This window comes from Montipora foliosa, chromosome 14 (genome assembly GCF_036669935.1).
Source record: "Montipora foliosa isolate CH-2021 chromosome 14, ASM3666993v2, whole genome shotgun sequence".
NCBI classification, from domain to species: Eukaryota; Metazoa; Cnidaria; class Anthozoa; order Scleractinia; family Acroporidae; genus Montipora; species Montipora foliosa.
In genome coordinates, this window is record NC_090882.1 from 13,270,348 (window position 1) to 13,290,371 (window position 20,024).

General features: G+C 37.5%; 1 protein-coding gene across 1 annotated transcript in view; it reads right to left on the reverse strand.

Annotated features, from left to right (window-relative positions):
- Positions 1-19,099, reverse strand: part of LOC137985193 (pre-mRNA-splicing factor CWC22 homolog) — a 21,094-nt gene extending 1,995 nt beyond the window's left edge. The window contains exons 1-24 of the mRNA XM_068832716.1: positions 18,931-19,099; positions 18,735-18,823; positions 17,557-17,966; positions 15,600-15,663; positions 13,207-13,270; positions 12,536-12,600; positions 11,661-11,754; positions 11,286-11,360; positions 10,674-10,727; positions 10,121-10,195; positions 9,396-9,456; positions 8,768-8,871; positions 8,280-8,382; positions 8,001-8,063; positions 6,330-6,425; positions 5,735-5,819; positions 5,283-5,343; positions 5,075-5,152; positions 4,925-4,984; positions 4,185-4,277; positions 3,405-3,451; positions 1,528-1,608; positions 1,337-1,438; positions 362-471 (exon numbers count right to left, since the gene is read on the reverse strand). Of these exons, the coding sequence (XP_068688817.1) occupies positions 362-471; positions 1,337-1,438; positions 1,528-1,608; positions 3,405-3,451; positions 4,185-4,277; positions 4,925-4,984; positions 5,075-5,152; positions 5,283-5,343; positions 5,735-5,819; positions 6,330-6,425; positions 8,001-8,063; positions 8,280-8,382; positions 8,768-8,871; positions 9,396-9,456; positions 10,121-10,195; positions 10,674-10,727; positions 11,286-11,360; positions 11,661-11,754; positions 12,536-12,600; positions 13,207-13,270; positions 15,600-15,663; positions 17,557-17,966; positions 18,735-18,823; positions 18,931-18,972 (2,176 nt within the window). The 5' untranslated portion in view covers positions 18,973-19,099. The remainder of the gene's footprint in view (positions 1-361; positions 472-1,336; positions 1,439-1,527; positions 1,609-3,404; positions 3,452-4,184; positions 4,278-4,924; positions 4,985-5,074; positions 5,153-5,282; positions 5,344-5,734; positions 5,820-6,329; positions 6,426-8,000; positions 8,064-8,279; positions 8,383-8,767; positions 8,872-9,395; positions 9,457-10,120; positions 10,196-10,673; positions 10,728-11,285; positions 11,361-11,660; positions 11,755-12,535; positions 12,601-13,206; positions 13,271-15,599; positions 15,664-17,556; positions 17,967-18,734; positions 18,824-18,930) is intronic.
- Between the last annotated feature and the right edge of the window lie 925 nt (positions 19,100-20,024).

Here is a 20,024-nt window from a genome sequence, read left to right on the forward strand (position 1 = left end):
TGCATGGACAGAGAACCTCTCCCATTCTTGACATCCTCCACAAACCACCTCTGAGCTTAAGTTGTCCAGGCCCCTGTCATGCTGCGTTAACAGTGGAAAGGAGGGAATGGACACAACTAGTGGAGGGAAAAGAGAACAACGAATGTAATTCACAGAAAAATGGAACTGCAGTGCTACAGTACTCCGGTTTCCCCTCTCCTCAAAAACCGACATTTGACTTGATTTACTTTCATTGTTCATTTCAGTTTACAATGTCCCCAATTAGCGCTCCAGCGCTAGAACGACTAGACACTTAAATAAAGTTCCTTTCCTTTCCTTTATTATTTATAACTAAAAGTAAGCTAAAATAATTGCCACCAACCTTCGCTGCTACTGTCATCTGACGAATCGGAGTCACTATCACTTGCCCCAGCTCTCTGCTGTGCCATAATCACCTTCGGGGCGTTCTTCAAATGTTCTCTTAGTTCATCGCTGAAAACAAAAGGCAGAAAAACAAAAAAAAACCAAGGAAGTGATTTGATTTGATTTGATTTGATTTCATCCACTTTGATGTTATTTGATTTCAAGAGTGGAACACTTGTGGTAGTTTATATATAAGCTTGACTTTAGAAATGTCATCACTGTTATCATTATTCTCCATTTAGCTCTGAGCTCGGGCTGTTCTCGTGCTGACATTCATCCCAAGGGGGCAAGTCATAACAAATAACCAAGTGCCCTCTGGGGACACTCTCCCAGTACTTAAAAGTCAAGCACCCTCCTTTCTGAGAGTTCCCAATAGCGTAGTTTTCTGCAACAGTCCAATAGACCATATCAAAGTGATGTTTCACGTAATTAGATCTTTTAAGCCTGTTCCTGTAGTGCAAAGATTAAGGGCTTCCGTTTGAACCTTCAAGTCAGATGATCTAAGCCAGCTCCAAGTCTGTTGTGCATCTATTACTATCATCATCATCATCATAATCATCGTCATCATCATCATCATCATCATCAGCCTTAATGTTACGGTGCAATGCAACCTCAGAATGCACTTAAAAAAAGAGGTCGCTTTCACGCCCATTTTTGTTCGAATTTATTCAGCAACGACTGATAATCCCAAGATGGTGAACAACAAACAGGAGCACAGAAACAGAACTCGTAAAATATATTTCCAGGGTGAAAAAAGAGATTGGGAATTTTAAAACATATCATGGACATAATCTTGTTAGCGGTTTTTTATTGCACAACTTATCCCAAATCTTGGTATGCGTCCATGGTTGATTGACAGATCATCAGCATATGCCGCTAACACACCTTTTATAGCGCGTCTTTGTGCTTTAACAAAAGATGAGGTCATACTCACGTGACTCCTCCTAAACCAATTGAAGTGAAGAAATTGATGGAGAAACGTGTGTTGCGTGGATTGTCACGAGGAAAAATGCCTTCAAAATACTCTGAGAGAAATCTGTGAAGAGATTGGAAAATGGAATAAATGAGCAAGGACAACATCCACGAAATTCCATAATTTCAAAGAGAAAAGAAAATGTTGCTTACGGATCTTTTAGGCGTTCATTGAGTTTAGGAAGTCCCATGTATTCTGCGAGTTCTTGGAAGAGAATTTTAATAAATACACGGCTGTAAAGGAAGAAAGATTTATGAATTCCAGGGGCAACCTGCAGTTTAAAAAATTCATGTTCCAGTATTTTTGGCATGTGGCCATGGCTGACGATGGGATAACACTTAAAACAATAGTCAGCCATGACTCTGATCAATGCATTTATTAGAAGACTGATAATATACACGATTGTTGATTAACCTTATGGAGAGTGCGGAAAGGAGAAATTTATGCAGATGTATGCATGTATATCATTAATAACCAATCACATGATTTGGAACAAATAAGCCCTAGTAATTTTTTTCGAAGACTACAAATTGCTCTCGCCCAAGTTTGTTTGTCTTTGAAAAGAGTTACTTGTGCTTAATATTTACAACCTCGTTCCCAGGGTTCTCTCCCACTAAGGCAACAGTCCTCTATAGAGTACGCGCACGGCGGCCATATTGGAGGACCGAAACAAAAGAATGATATTCCTTTGGGGAATAAATGTTATTTCTATGCAAATATCTTTAATTGTTTTGGTCCTCCAACATGGCCGCCGTGCACATACTCTATAAAGATTACCAGATCACTTGATAAATATACTATAATCGGGTACTGAAGGCTAGCGCTAAACTGAGTTTTAAAGAACAAAAATTTTGCCACAACACGGTTGATTTTAGAATTACATTGCATGGTTACCAATAAGTTACCGAAATGAGTTCAAAAAACTTTCATTTTCTTTAAAGATTCTCAGTTTTTAGCTCCCTTTTATTTATTTTTATTCCTCTTAGGCCCCAGCCAAAATATTACCTCAAGATCCCCTGTGATAAACTTTTGCTAATTTACCCGCGTTTTAATTCTTAAGTCACCCTCAGTGGCCATTCTTTAAAGGGGCTAGGTCACGCAATTTTAGGCAATTTCAGCACTGATCGAATGGTCATAGAATTAACTAAAATATCAAAATAACTGTTCAAAACTATAGAAGAACTCTAACAAAACACAGGGAAGCCAAGAAGGGACGTGGATGGACAAAACTGGAGAGGATTGAAATGGATTGAATTTGGGTAAATTTGAAAAACGTCGGCCCACCTTTTTTCAAATTTATATCAGTGTACATCAAAATGTCATTTACACAGCTGAAAATCATTCTCAGTTGTTATGTGGCCGTGATTTTGCAAATGAAAGACTCTTGCTGTGCCAATTTGACATTTAGAGCTCATAATTAACAAAATTAAACAAAATTACCGAAAATAGGATGACCTAGCCCCTTTAACCTGTGCTGCCCCTAGACTGTTGGACAATAGGTCATTGCCAATAATTTCAGTATTCTTAAACTGGGTTAAAATGTCACCATTTTCGTTGAGCATTTTTATCATAACGTTTGACAATTAATTAGTAAGTGCATCAATTCTTATAGAATTTGCACATTACAAATATTAGTGGTAGACTTAAGTGCTAAAAATTTGTGCTCTCCTGAAAAATGCAAACAGATGCCTATTGACCGAATGCAAAAATGGCCGCCAACAAATTGTTCTTTTGTCTTTGTGTTAATTAGCCTAAGTAGCCTCAATTGAAAGAATTTGGGCTGTAAAACGAGGCTAGTTAGGCTAATTAACACAAAGACAGAACAATAATTTGCTGGCGGCCATTTTTGCATTCGGTCAATTGAGCAGACTAAATAAGTTACAGAAAGACATCAGGTCATATCTACTAGAGGCATGCTGTCTGACTTGGCTGGAAACTACAAAATGAGGATAAAATTTTAACGAACCCAAACAAGCCTAATATTCAGGCTCTACATGTAAACATCATTAAAAGTCCTTAGCTTACATACCTTGAAGAGGTTGTGTCATCTTCATTTAATTTGATACAAGCCAGTACCTACACATGCACATAAAACAAGTTACAAACTCAGTCCCAATGTACATGTACTTTGGCTCCAATTCTTAAACGAAGGCCAATGAAGGTGCCTGTTGCAGCCTTTAAGATATATTTTTCACTCTCTGTCTACAGCTCCCCCAAACTGCTGACAAAATGACGATGATTACTTTTGTAATAGGTATGGTTGTCCTTCGCTTTTCATTCCCTCACAAATTTGCTGCTCCTGACCAGTAACTAGTAGTTTTTCTTCGTGTTGAAGATGAAACAAAAACGACTGTTTGGAATCATGAGGACTTTTTGGGTGGAGGGGGATGGTAATGACAATGTGGAGATCCCCTTCTCCCCAGTCCTCTCCTCCCTTAATTTCTCATGTTCTCCTCTTGCATGGACAGTAAACTGAGGAAATATTTCCCAGTAAGACTTTACCAATGCCATGAAACCACCGGAGCTATGTATCAGCTACCATTCCTGACATAAACCTTCAACCCAATGACTCCTAGGAGTGAGATTTTAATTTTACTCTGCCTAACGCCAGACGATTTTACTCAATGGGTTAAATCCCCAAGCAAAACTTCTACATAACTCCCAACCGTCACGAAAACTGCTACACTGTAAACTACCTACCCTCCCAATATAAAGTACATGTAACATGGGTGCAACAATCATTACAATGTCAACCCTTCAAGTTTCAACACTATGGAAGTTAACATGCAGTAAATAACTGGTTCCTTACAGTCCAAGGAATAGCATCTGTGAAGAGAAGATGAGCAAAAAACTTGGCCACATTCCGCAGTTTGTTTGTTTCCAGGCGATGGATCGTATCATACTACAAACAGGAAAACATCAAAGCATAAAACATCTTACCAAAAAATTTCAACTTCTTAATGATTAAGTTTAGTGTCAATACAATGGCACTGAATTGTCTACGTTACCTAACTTTCTACTTAACCAATGCTCCAGCGAAGTAACAAAATGTGTTATTCTTATAATTCATACTGATTTCCTGCAGATGCAGAAATGTACATGTGCATGTAGATGTATTAACTTTCTTTATATAATAAGGTCAATAATGCATGCATTATTAAGCTTCTTAGAGGACAGACATACAGTGTACAGTACTGTAGCTGCAGATGCATCTGTTCAGTAATAGATCACAGAAGACATTATCAGAATGTGGTAAGAACATCAGTGACACTAATGTTTGTCATCTGTGATCTGTTTCTGCACAGACACACAGCAACATGGAATCGATTTGTTAAACAGACTCCAACACAACACAATCTACTATTGAAAGTGGTATAACTTATGCATCTTAGTGATGCATTTGTGCTGTATCTGTAATTAATAACATCAGAAATGATGAGACTTTCTGGTCCTCTAAGCAAAGGACAACAGTTTTATAAACACTGAACCATTCAAGAGCTACAGCCACATTCAACAATAATTTTAGAAACTTTTCTCAACTTGACTCACTTGCTCATTAAATGCCTTGATATATTCTTCCATATACATCTTGTTAAGCTGACAAAATCTCTGAAAAGAATCAAACACAACCTTATGGCATTGCTGAGCGTCTGTAACTGAAGGGTTATCCTGAAGCAAAGCAATGCGCTGATCACTAACCTGGGCAAGCAACCCAAAGAATTTTTCATATGACCTCTGTTGAGAGCAGCAGTCAATGACCATTGTGCAAAACTCCGGCTGGAAAAAAAACCATGAACATTGTTGAGATATCCACATTTAACAAAAGCACTACTGTAAGGCCAAAAGTGAAATTTGAGAAAGTTCGAAATTCTTCAAAATGCAAGTTGTTACAATTATATTACTTTACCAGCTGCTCTTCTTTGATCTGCATTTTCAGTAGCTTGTGAGCACACTCTTCAAAGTCCAGGCTGCACAAATGAAAGAATAAATGAATGAACAAATGAACAGATGCACAAGAGAACAAATGGATGGACAAATGAATTGAAAATGACTGAACAAATATAAGACTAATAATTATCGTTCAAACGACACAATGAACATGCAAAAACAGAATGAACAGTTGAATGAATCAACAAATAAAACAATGGAAGGAAAGACTGGCAGACAAAATCCAGGAACAACGTGAGCGATGATACACTGACTCAGCATACAAATGAATAGTTGGATTTATGAATTTAAAAATGAACAAAGAAATAATTCAACACAGTGGTGGGAGCACTTGCATTTCACCAGTTGACGTGGCCAAACAAACAAATAGATGGACTGACCGTCACTTGAAAACACGAAAAGAAAAATTACCTGGACTGAATGGTGAGGTAAATAGTTCTTCGTAAAGCTACTAGGTTTGTTTCAGTGTGATCGATGATTTCTACTTTCTGGTCATCTGCAAAGAACACAAAAGCCCTTGTAAAGGTTAAGCAAGCTGAGGATGGGTGCATGTTAGCAATCTTTTTGGGCCAAACAAGATTCTAAAGTGTACATGTAAGTACAAATTCAATACTCTTAGAAATTACACTGTACAGTTACTGATGTTGATACTGTCTTGTTATCAAATGAAAATCTTTGCATTATACATTTTACTATATTTAAATAAATAAATTCAGGTTTGGATGATGGAAAATGTTTCCTCCAGCAACATGTAAGAAACTTTTAGGTGAGGTGATAACCAAGATTTGGCGAGTCGATTAGAACATGAGAAACAAAATATCTCAGGATGAAAGTTGATGATAAAATTAAATAATATTACTCTATCACCGTGTAAGTGCAGTTTTCTGAAATAGTAAAGATTGCGAGTTAAGTCTAATTTGGTGAAATTTGATGATATTTGAGGCAACTCTGCGCAAACTGGTGTGTCTTTTTTTAGTATTACTGAACAACAAACAAGTAGATGTACCTTTGTCATCTTCTTCACCATCTTCATCCTCATCGTCGTCATCATCACCATCGTCATTCTCTGAGGTGTCATTTGAATCACTTTCACCAAGAATATCTGTGAAAAACCCACAAGATTTAGAGGAGGGCTTTCCTAATTTGTTAAACGCAACTGTAATGATGGAGATGGTGGATATTAGACCCACTAAATGATTGAATGAAGACATGAATTTTTGGATGGCAAATCGACTCCTGAAATCTGCAAAAGAGTCGCACAGTGTCGTGAGACAGGGCCAATACAGGTGAATTCGTCCAACTGAGTTTTCATGTGCTACAAAGGTTGCAATTTTTCCTCAACTCTTTTCAGACTCTGACCATTAGCACAGCTAAGGTTAAAACACAACACCATTATCAGCAAAGTCCAATGAGCTGCATTAGCTTCCATTATTTGCAAAAACATTTCAGTTGTTCAGCGACTAAGTTCACTTTATACAACCTGGATTATGAGTAATCAGATGAAGTACCACTCAGAGATAAATATTAAGTGAACCACGGAATGCATTTCAAGCTAGTCTTCAACTAGTTTGCGTTTGAGTTTCAACATGTTTGTGTTTGCATTGAACCCAAAGGCAACAGCCTTCCAAAGCATTTTATTGCATCACAAAAGGTCCAATGATGCATTTGAAAAGTAATTTGATAAAATACATGTAAAACAGTCTTGTTATCTTGCTATGCAGAGTTCAGCTTTGTTGCCCTTTTACATAAAGTCATGTACCAACAACACAATTTTTAAAGGCGTCAAAATGAAGAACAAAGGCTACATGCATTGAAAAGAAACTGGTCCGCAAATATGCATTGGTGTTTTTTTCCAAACAAGTTGAATCTTCGTTCTCAACAATTTAGATGGTTCGCTTATCTTTCAGTGGTACTGTTTACGCTCAATTTTGATATCCATCAAGAAGCATCATGTTAGGCTAATAAGGTTAGTGTTAAATTGGAGTTATTATTTTCAGGGTAAGGGCAAATACTATGTTTACTTCAAAAGTGGACTTTGGAGGACACTATGACATTTATTGCTGATATTTCAAGACACTGCTGAGTGATGTTTGCTAGCACAGCAGCTACAAACAGCACCTCACCAATTTAACCTAGGTAAAAACGGATACAACCTGAAAACGGATTTGACCGACAACACAGGCACTTAAAGAGCCAATGGAAACTTCATGATGCTTATTGAGATCAGTGTGCATATGATCCTGGAGACATGCATTTGAGCATAATATCAGACAATATCCACCGAAATCTCAGGTCACATTTCCTTATGTTTTATGCCATATCTGTATTTCCAAGCCTGTCAAGTGAGTTCTTGGTCTGATTAAATGAAAGGAAAAACTAGGGTAGTAGCTATAGCTGGGCTGGCAAAGTGGTGAGAGCACTCACCTCTCACCAAATTATCCTGGGTTTGATTGCCTTTAACTTGCTCAGTAACTTTACATGCACATGTAGCTTAATTTATAGTGAAATGACTGGTAGTTTATAAACTACAAGTTAAATTATGCATGTTTAAACACAACATTGGGAAAACAACAAAATCTGCTTACCATGTACCAGGTACTTGCTAGAATTAGGTTATCATAATACATATTTCAGTTCACTATTGACTAAATGATACTACCAGAATCATGCAACTGACCTTGCCTAATTTCTTTGTATTTATCTTCATTCGCTAAGAAATCAGGATCAAACTTGAAGATGTCTGTTCACAAAAACATAAATGAACATTATTGGAATAATTTTAGAATGCCCAAGTGTTGTTTCTCTGTCCATAAGAATTTTCAAAAAACTGTACGATAAAGAGGCTTTTCAATACACAGGCCAACAATTATATAGTAGGCACCATCCTTAAGCAGTGACCCTAACAATAATAATAATAGCAACAACAAAAATTAATGGCAATTCTCTTTGAACTTACTTAAAATTTCCTCAGCCTTGGCTTGTTCTTCTAGTCGCAGTAAATGCGTTATTTGATCTTCTTCCTCCACAAGATCCAACTCTTGAATCACAGCAGGATGATCCTATTACCAAAAGAAATGCAGTGTGATACAATGGTTAGAAAAGTCCTTGTGATAAGTTAGGCGCTCTAATGCCAGACGACTTTACTTGTCAATGGGGGACAGTTCAGGAATCAAATGTTGCAGAAGAGTTGCTCGCTAAGTCACCCCAAGTGCCTTAGCGACTGAAGGAGGCAGCCGAAATTCAGGCTAATCCTGCCTAGGACTCTGACTACGCGAATTTCCAAACAATTCTGTAATTAAGTTCTAAAGGTGTCAGTCATCAATGATAGTCTATCACAACAATGCTCACACAAAATTTTAACATTATGTCTTTTTCTCCAGGCAACAGCCAATGGCTGAACTATGGAATTTCATACGAAGGAAAACAAGCAAATTAAGCAACTACCTTAAATCCATCTTTTCTGATAGCAAACATCACTTCAATCATGTACTGTACTCGCTTATCAATTTCTGCACTGTGAAGAATGTTCCGCAGTCTCTCAAACACAGCTGTATAAAATCAAACGGGATGATAATTTAAAGTGAATGTCATTTTTTTGCTAAAGTACTCTTTTTCCATTTCCTTACAAAAAATAATTCTTATTATTATTCACCAGGTATGAAATTCACCACAATGACCGGTAATACAGTGTAAATAATAATTTACTGTCATACCGTGCCATGAAAAATTGACCATTTAAAGTTGTTTGCAGTGACCAGATCTTTGAATATAGTGTAATAGGTGAAGCTGGAGTTGACTTTCCTTTAATACAATCATCATCACTTTTTGTATGCATATACAAACAAGTTACAGTACATGTAGCATTATAATGACACATAAGGAAAGCAATGAAACTTGTTTGTGTCATAACAAACTCATTCCTCCTTCCCTTTAGATAAGATAACTTCTGTCAATCCCAAATCAGACAGCATGGAAAATGTCATCATCACAGGTTTAAGTTAAAGCAATTTTAAATAAATAAATTTTTCTGAATAGAAAATGTAGAGAATGGAAATACATGACTTGTACACACCATGAACACCACGTGAAGACACTTCTGTCAGCTTCATTCCAACTTCCTTCAAAAACCCAATCTGTAACCAGAATGAGGAAAAAAAGGTCCCTTCTCACAATTTCAACTTAAATCAATGAACACCTACAGTACAAATGTACAGTGTACAAGCCAATGATGACCTGTTTCTCATTTCACTTAAAAGCAAGAAATTTTTTAAAAAGGCAAATTCCTTTCGAATGGTCCTGAGTGGCTTCAAATTATTTACCTTCAAAATCTGGGACACAGCTTTCTTAAATTTACCAAGAGATGCACAATCCCCACATTGATAAAACATTTGAAAATCAAATACAACACAAACTTTCTTGAAAATTGATTTTTAGGTTGAGCAAACTAAAATACCAAATTCGTCGGACCCAGAGACAACCTACACACCAAAATAAACGTTATGCCCTAAAAACTGAAATTGTATTTACTACTACAGTGTAGTTCAGATTTTTCTGCATCCAATATTCATGTTAAAATACACATGTACATGTAGGACAGGGAAGTTGTTCCAACTGTGAGTACTGCCATGTAATAATAATTAATTATTTTAACATTAATTTTTGCATGCTAAAGACACATTTTTCTTATTACATGTATGTTCAGGTACTGTAGTTATCTTTCCTTTCTGTATGCAACTCGATCCAAAGGCTACAAGTTTTATGTAGTAATGAGTACAACGAGAGAATCTTTCTACTCACAGCAACCTCCACGCTATCATCAGTGGGTTTGTGAAGCAGCAATGTTAATACTTCCAACGCTAAAATCTCATGAGCCTGGAAATACAAACCATCAAAAATATGGGTGACGTTTTGAAAGGTAACTTAATAAATGCAATTCAGTAAGCAGCTTTCACCATCATCACATTCCAAACACTAGAAAACAGGTACTAAGATATCACTGTGACTAAACATTATTTAAACCTTGCAACTGATTTCAAGTCCCAAAATTACCAGACAGAGGTTGTTAAATCGTCTGAATTTGAGTTTTATTTGAAATACGAACCATACCTCTGTTTGCAATACTGTCCAGTACATCAGTTCAAGGTAACTTTCACGAGACACAAACTGCCTTTCTTTGTGGTTTTTGTGTCATTTTATAAGTGTTTAAATTAAATTGCTTCTTTAAGGTCAATTATCTTTTATATTAATGAGAAATCCTTTTTGGTTTAATTGAAGCAATCTTAATTACTGGTAATACACTAATCTTCTGTGTATAATTATTAACAAAATTAATTCTGTGCTGTATACTTACCACTTGTTGGTTAACTAAATGTGCAATAAATCTTGTAGAGGATAAACAAGTCGCCTACAGAATGACAACAACACAATAATACCACGAGTTAGACCCAAAACAATATTATTGTCACTTCTTTCAAACAAACCAGTAATCTTTTTCAAAACTGTTTTTTTTTTAAGGATAAAGGGATAAACTCAAAACCATGGACAAGTAAATGTGCCTTTTTCTCTCCAGATTTGCTTTGATGAGGCAGACTCTTAGTCAGATTTTTCATACAAGTAGAAAAAAATTACTATTAATTATCATGAACCTTTATGTTATAAGAAGTGGTACAAAACAAGCAGTGACTGTAAAGTGCCAAGAGCTCTGGTTACATATACAGTGTATAACCAATCTTGTTCCATCAGAGGCACTTCCCTGAGAAAAAAATTGTTTCACACATACATTTTCCATACAAGGATGCTGCCTGATATAGGAAACCAATGAAAACATTAAATCTTACCGTTGTAGAAAAATGCTATCCAAGGTTGAGAATTTACTAATTTAGAAATATGACATGAGAGGTACATGTAAATCAATATTGAGTTTTCAAAAAAATAATACTCAACTGTTATTACATTTACATACCTTATCATTCCTCCTGTATGCTCGTCGAAATTGCAGGATTAATCGACGAAGAAGTAGTTCACCATTTTTTGGGAACTGCAAAAATGTTAAATAAACTTTTCTTGGTGAAAATTTCACAGGTTAAAATCTCATAGCAAATAAATGAAAAATAAGCATTTTAACATGAAAAAAGGGCATGATTTCCGAAATAACTTATAATAATATACATGACCTGAAATTCAATACAATTGGCATTTAAACAGTGACTGATTTGGAAACAATTAAAAGCTGCGAAAGAGAAAACTATAATTAGACAAGTCTGGACTAAAACGTTTAAAATGTGTACCCAATAATAGCTCAAGACAATAAAGTACCGGTAGTGAAATCTAAACAAACCTTTGTATTCAGAATAGCCACAAGTGCCGCATACACGTGAGTAAATGTCGGTGAGGCAGCCTGAGCTCGGATAATAGACTGGCAAAGCACACCTCTGTGAAACATTTCAAGGGTGAAAAATGAATATTGTTTAAATAAACCTGGAAATTAAGCTCCACTTCAATAAATATAAGAAGTATTATTTAATAAGTATTCAGTGTCTCAGAAATGTTACCGGTGAGTGTCCTTTGAACCAGAAACCTGCCGAAATCTTAACACTCTACCCATAACCAGTCCTTATCTAATTTGCACCTATAATTATCTGGAATCATAGCGCTTGAGCAAGATTTAGCCCATTATGTCACATAAATTTTAAACTCTAAATAAATTGAGTTCAAACTGATTTCTCTGTTATTGAGCTCTGAAATTAAATGATACAATACAATGCATACTTATTACAATTATATAGGGACTTTTCAGGGCCACTGAAACACAATCAATGAAACAACAGAACACAACAACAACAACAACAACAACAACAAATGTTCAGAATACCAGTTGGCCAGAGGCAAGTTTTACCAGTTAGCTATAAGTGCAGCCGAGACGTTGAACCAAGGACTACCAGGAACAAAATTAATTCCACTATTGGTCAGAACAGGTCTTGAACCCTGGAGCTCCAGATCTCAAGGCAAGCGTCCTAACCAGTGGGCTTCAATACCTCTAAAACAGTAGGACTCGATTGAAAGGTGTTGGGGTCATATGTACCTTTTGAAAGTTTTCAATGAGGCTATGTAGCCTCATATGTCAAAAAGAGGATAATTTACTGTTCAAGACACCATCTTAAAGCAGAATTACACTACTCTTACAATTATTATTATAATAATATTAATCCATACCTTCCTCGCACAATATTTTCTTGAAAAAGCTCCCTAACAATATTACCGATGTTTGATGTGTTAACCTGGGGTTAAACAAAAAAAAAATTGATAAACAAAAAATGGAATGTGTAAGATAACTGTACATGTAGAATTTTCTGATGTTAAGCTACAATTCACAGAGGTGGACTGAACTGCAGAAAATCAATTCAGTTAAATTTAAAGGAACAAGGAATGATACAATGACAGTACTCTAACTTTGATCGAGGTGCAAATGAGATGCAAGGTGGTTTTCTGCAATCCCGTGCCTTGGTGCAGAGCTGGCACCCAACAGAAATACTGTATTCTGTTCATGTGTACATGTTCGCTTCTCTCTATAATTAGTCTGATGCAGTTAATGTAGAAGCCATAATTATTATAATCCCTCGACTTCCTGTGAACAGAACAACCCGTGAGGAGATACATGTAGTATCCAAACTCTGCAGGCGTCTCAGCCTCGGAGCTGGGGTTATAGACTTGGTACCTTCTGGAGGATTAGGGTGGTCCTAACGACTGCAGAGGTCTGCATTTCTCTCAACACATTCAGAATCCCTAGATCTTTCAAAGAATCCAAGAAATGAAAAATGCAATAATTGCATCAGTAATGAATTATGATAAAATAGTTCCAATAGTGTGGATGATATTTAGCAAACCTTATTGACAAGACCATTAATGCTTTTCTTCAGAGCTTCCCAACTAAGCCGCTGATAAGCTTCACTGAAATTAAAAATAAATGATGCCTCAATTCTTAAGCAACATCTACCGTATTTGCCACTCCACCCCCATCATTTACCATCACATAACATTAACTTAATAAGAAAGTGTCCAATACGGACATCTGCCACCTGCAAAGCAAAAAACTTAAGATGACCTTGGTTTAGCCTGCAGGCATGTCATTAGTAAGCATGACTTACATCTCATTAAAGGGGCTAGGTCACCCTATTTTAGGCAATCTCAGCATTGATCAAATGGTCATAGAATTAACTGAAATAACAAAGTAATGGCTCAAAACTATAGAAGAACTCAAACAAAACACAGGAAAGCTAAGAAGGGACAAGGATGGACAAAACTGGGGAGGATTGCAATGGATTGCATTTGGGTAAATTTGAAAAACGTTGGCCCACCTTTTTCAAATTTATATCAGTTTATATCAAAATGTCATTTAAACAGCTGGAAAATCACTCTTCATTGTTATGTGGCCGTGATTTTGCAAAAGAAAGACTCTTGCTCTGCCAATTTGACGTTTAGAGCTCATAACTAACAAAATTAAACAAAATTACCTAAAACAGCGTGACCTAGCCCCTTTAAGCAACCGCCATATTGGATTTAACATGGGCGTGGATTGGGACAAAGGGTGCTTAATTTTCTCTTCCCTCCCCCTCTCCCATCCCAATTCCCTATGTATTCCCCAGCCATTTGGTTGCAAAATTTTTCTCTCCTCAACATTTCGTTCCTTCAACAATTCAAGATGCCGCACAAACATGTTGCAAAGACGTAAATTAACTGACTCATCTGCTAAATTACACCTGTACTGCACACTACCATAACCTGGGCTTCAAGAAAACTATTCCAAATCTTCATTACACCAAAGACACCATTGATTTTTTTGCAGTGCAATAAGTGTATTTTTATACAGCAGCTAAACAAAAAAATAACTGTTCAACATAGCATGGGAATGCATTTATTATTTTTTTGTAAAGTTCAACAGGACGTGAACGTGATGAGACAAGAATAGTGGGAAAATGAATTCAGGGGAACTCAATGAAGGGCTTATCTGCAAAATGTCTTGGTATCTCTACCAAAGCATTCTAAACTTTTCACAATCATTTTCATCCAAAAAATGGTTTACCAAATAGACCTCTAATGAAACACAAAAGATACATGATTGTAATTCTGATTTCCTCTTTTAACGACAGATCTCAAACCCTTTTTTGACACACCATACAGCTGTAGACCTAAGTGCAAAAATGGCCGCCAATAAATAATTATTATTCTTTTGTCTTTGCGAAAATTTAATCAGTCTGACTAGCCTCGTTTTACAGCCAAAATTCTTTCAATTTTACACGTGCTAACAAAGCTAGTTGGGCTAAGTAACACAAAGAGAAAAAAACAATTTGTTGGTGACCATTTCTGCATTTGGTCAATAATTATTGCACATATGCTAACAAAATGACTGCTCAAACTTGAACCTGAACTTGCACTTGACAACAGAATGCATATGGTGGGATAAACATGCTTCTGTACAGCTGTGTTTGGAGCCTTGTTGATTATTTATTGACCAGCAATACAGCTACGTTGTACAAGCTGCAATACACATTGGTTGTGGCTGCTCCAGTTTAGTGCTGATGCATGGGGTCATACCAAGATGAGAATAAGAATACCCTGTGTTAAAAGGCTCGCACGCAGCAGGGAGATGCAGCCTCCTACAAATTCTGTATCAATGCCGACACAATTTATATACTGGTTATTGTTGATTGTCATTGCTGCTTTAAGGGTTTTTCTCTCACATCACTGGTTTTTCTCCCACAAGGAAAATCAACATGCATCTTATTCCACCTATGACAGTATGACAGGACCGTATGCCAGAATACAGTCCTCAGCAGTAACATAATTTATGCTTCCCTCATTATAGCCGTACAAAGTGTTTTTAATGTCTACCACAAAGAAGTGCGTGCAACCATGTCATTATTATAACAGTAACTGATGCAAGTTAAATTGAATTCAGATGAACCTCTTAGCATTAGATGCAGGACATTCTACGTTAACCCATTGATCCCTGGGAGTGAGACGTATTATAACAGATTTTACTCTAACACAAGTCAGATGATTCTACTCGTCAACAGGGGGTGTCCTAGCTAGGGCATTAGAGGTGTCAATGGGTTTGAGTAGTCAAAACTTATGTCCCCTCCACTACCCCATTGATCCCCAGACTGAGACTTTGTAACAGATTTTACTCTTTCTAACACCAGATCAACTGGGGGCGTCATAGGGCATTTGAGGTGTCCATGGGTTAAGGGGTCCCCTCCATCAATAAAAATCTGATTACCTGCTCTTGTCTTCAATACTTTCCTGCATCATTTTCAGTCGCGCAGGTGGAATATATGCACCGCCTGGACAAAAATTAAAGAAGTGCAAACAGTATTCCTTTTGAATAAAAACAGAAGACAGAGGCTGAGCTGGCAAATAACAAGACCAAATAAAACCTTTTACGTGGGATGTCGAAAGTTTGTGTAACTGATTTCGCTATTAAAGAGGTGATGCCTTTGAAATGATAGAACTACTAGGTACAAGAACAAAATGGAAAATAAAACTAAAGGAGGAAAATGTCAACAAAACAGAGCATGCTAAGCAGTTTTCCATCCTACCTACAAGGGCTTAATGTTTATAACTATCATAAATAAGTGATTATTACCAGACCTGATTGGAAATTTAACTGAATTTTAAGGTCGAGACACACAAGGCGACAAGTCCCCCCTGTGTTTTACTACTTGCAAAACAAGTCGCCGTGACACGGTGCCAGTTCGGTGCACACATAATGAACTTGTACGAGGGGGAATGTCAACTAGTTTTCTAATTCAATATGGCGGACTACATGTATAATGACGCTCTCTCATTAGTTCATTTATATCTTGTCGCAGTGACTTGTTTCCAGAAGCGTACACACGGTGCGACAACGCAGTGTTCACTAATTTTCTCGCTGTGATCAGTCACACAAATTTAAACTGGTTTGAATTCGTGCAACTGATCACAGCAACAAAGATTTTCACAAAATTAACCGTGTCACACGAGGTGAATTGTTGCGGCGACTTGTCCCTGCGAAGTGTTGCAGTGACTTATCGCCTAGTGTGTCCCAGCCTTTAGATGTGGTTAGCCTTCCACGCAGACATTCTTAGGGCTTCGTCACATGTTCCTCCCCTACAAACGTCTGCTAAAACAAGAAACTACTTCCGTTCAACGGTCGTTGACCCATACTAAAAAGAAACCAATCAGCATTGACTAATTTATTATAATTGTGTTGTAGATAACGAATCATACATGTATGTTGCAAAATAATGGACACCCACGGAGAAATTCCACATGAAATGCTTCTCACCTAAAATTTAATTTTTATCATCTACATGTTCTCATGCTATCAATGCAAATCCCAAAAAGATCATATGGAGCGATTTATTCTCCTTTCTTTGTACTTGTTCCGTGAGTAAAGACTGGGTTTGAGGGTTTCGGAAAAAGTTTTCTCACCATTCAAGCCCGCATCAAAAGCGCTACAGATGTACTGTGGGTACATGTAGTTCTTTTGCCTGTTTCAGTTTTAGTTTAATCTTGAAGTATCCTGTGTTCATTTTGGCAAAATAAAGGAATGGTTGTTGCTTTTCTTTACTGTCTCAAAAGAGTTAAAGGTGTATGACCAACAGGCCTAACAGTTTATCGCCTTTTAACCAGCTGGCTCACTAAAATGGGAGGTGGGTGCCTGGAGTATCCAGGGGCTTCCCTTGCGGCCAGCCAGCACCTAGATAAAAAACAACTCCCACGGCTGGCAAATCCCCACAACCCAGCCATGAGCCCCATTCCAGGCACCCATAACACTGATGGACTAAGTAGGGTGGGGTGGGGAAAAGCTCAAAAACTAACGATGAAAACCGCTCGAAATGCTTGAGAAAAACTCATGAAAACCTGGCTTACAAAAACCACGACAATCCATAAGAGCCTGCACATATGAGTCTGAGCGCTGACAGCTTGACTGAAGGCCACCCAAGAGAAACGATGACTGCTACAGTATAAGTGATGACCATTAAAACACTGAACACTAAAAAGATGACTGCAACACTCGTGGTGATTAACTTCCTGTAGTTAAATGAGCATTTAACTAAAATAATTATCCAAAAAGACTACAGCCTGCACAAACATTTAAAGAGATGGTTACAAACTAAGGCAGCACTTTCTCCTCACTTATTTAACAAATGTGCATGTGGGTGTTAGCCCAGCCAAACTTCACACTAACATACCTGTTTTTGTAAGGAGAGGGTTGTTTGGATCCACCTTCTTTTTTACAGGAGCTGAACTCTCATCTGTGTTGCCACCTTTCTCTCCTGCTCCTTTTGCGACTATTTCAGTGCCTTGTTCCTCTACTGGGCTTTGCTTTCTTCCCCTGTGTTCTCTTTCATCATCAGATGGAGTGTCACGCCGCCTTCTGTCTGATTTATCTCTTTCTCTTTTCCTTTGAACCGTTTTTCTCTCATAGTGATCATCGTGAGGTCTATGCCTCCTGTCTCGATCATGTTCAATGCGATGTTCTCTCCTATGATAAGTAGTACTGTCATCATCACTATCACTCCGTCGTGTTCTCCTGTGGTGTCTTCTGTGATCCTCATTATAATCACCTCTTCTATTCTCCTTGTCAGCTCTACTGCGTTTTCTGCAGAAAGAGACCAAAGTTCCTCACCCTCAACTGTGAGCCAAAAATAACAGCTTACATTCTGAAAGCGATACTTATAGATTCTACTCTGTCTATGTAATGACAGACGATTTTACTGGTGATTGGTCAGGAGGGTTGCTTCTGAGGCATGAGTGGGCTAACAACATCTGGGTCAACTTAAAAACTATGTCCCCTTTAACCCTCTCCCTCTAAGAATGATACTTACGGATTTTACTCTGTCTAATGCCAGACGATTTTACTCGTCAATGGGGACCTCTTCCGGGATAAATGGGTTAACAACATCTAGATCCACTGAAAAACCATGTCCCCTTTAAAACCCTCTCCCTCCTAAGAGTGATACTTATAGATTTTACTCTGTCTAATGCCAGACGATTTTACTCGTCAATGAGGATCTCTTCAGGGATGAATGGGTTAACAACATCTATGTCCCCTAATAACCTTTCAGTCCTGAGAGTGATACTTAAGCCTTATAGATTTCACCCTGTCCAACGCTAGACGATTTTACTCATCAATGGAGGATACTTCATAAGTGACCAATGCAAGCCGCCAAACATATTTACATTCCTGCATGTAAATATCTCTGTCTAGGTAAATGTGGGTTTCTGCTGAAACCCACCAGTTTTCTATGGTTGCTCCATTAGACACGATTTAAGATTGCTAAACTACCAGAGCTTTTCTTGCAATGTGATAACGAGTACTCAGGCTTGATTCATGTATTTCGTCTTTAGCAAAATTATATGAACTTACCGACGATCTTCCGGCGATCTTGAACGCGATCTTGAACGCGATCTCGACCGTGCAGGGCCAGCGATCGGTGAATTTGAATGACGGACGGGCTTTTTCAAAATAACAACAAAAATATGATCGTTAATGCTAATATATAAGGTTTTAGCGTATTACGAAAGAGAGATGTCTCTTTTCTTAACGTTGTTACGACATTTACCTGGACTATGCTTCGAATCCTCGAGCCTTCTACGGCTGCCATTTTGATTATCTCTGTTATTAAAACTCTTCAAAATGTTCCCAGAGGATTAAAAAGTAAGAAAAGCAAGTTTTGCCTGTCAAGAGTTTTCAGTATCTGTGACTCACAAAATTCTCTTCCGATTTCATGCAGCCGCGCCTGGTTTTAACTCGGCAGGGACTGGAGACTGATTACCTTTTTTTCTCGGCACCACGTCACTTCTTCTATTCACACTATCCCGGTTGAAGGGGCTGGCTCGGTTACAGGGTTTCTGTTCAGATATAAACGAAAAAGCCCAATGAGAATTTCTCCGATTTTCTTTGTTCAAGCAACCTCAAAATTATGATAACTTCGCGTTAACTTTATCAAAAGAAGCTATGCCAAGCTTCATCATCGAAGAAAAGAAAAGCAAAAACTTGGTAATGTCAAGAGGGAATGGCATGGGTGAACTCCGGTGCACAGTCAGAAATGAGTCTATATATTTTTGTCATGTCCCTGAAAAAAAATATTTTGAGCAAGAGCCGATACAACGCAGATTTGGTTTAGTAATGTACTATATTTCGGCTGGCCAAACTAGAGACTTTACGTTGGGTTGCTTCTATGTTCCTATATATCAGTATATAGAAAATAGATGGTGACGTAATACTGGAAAAATGTGATAAAATATGGCAGTTACAACTAATTTGAATTCAAATACTAAAAGATTAACGGAAAAAATAACAGGAGATACTGGACTGAAATAACAAACAGTGAAATCTAATATGTTTCTTCGCGGATATTTAGACCGTGGGGATCAATTGTCCTGCCTTTTGAAATTAAAAAGGTTTTGGCAGGCCTTAAGGATTGTGTATCTATTGGAAAAAGGCTTTCCTGGCCTTACGGATTGAGTCTATTGGAAAATAGTTTTACGATAGGAATTAATTGCATGTCGTTAGACAATGTTGTGGGGAGAAGAGGAAAAATGTCCTGCGAATGTAGTGGGTTTTGATTTGGTGTTAAAGTTATCTAAAGTGCAGCGGTGTTCATTAAAGTGGTCCTTTTTAAAAACGTCGTTTAGTTTCTCCTATGCACTGTAC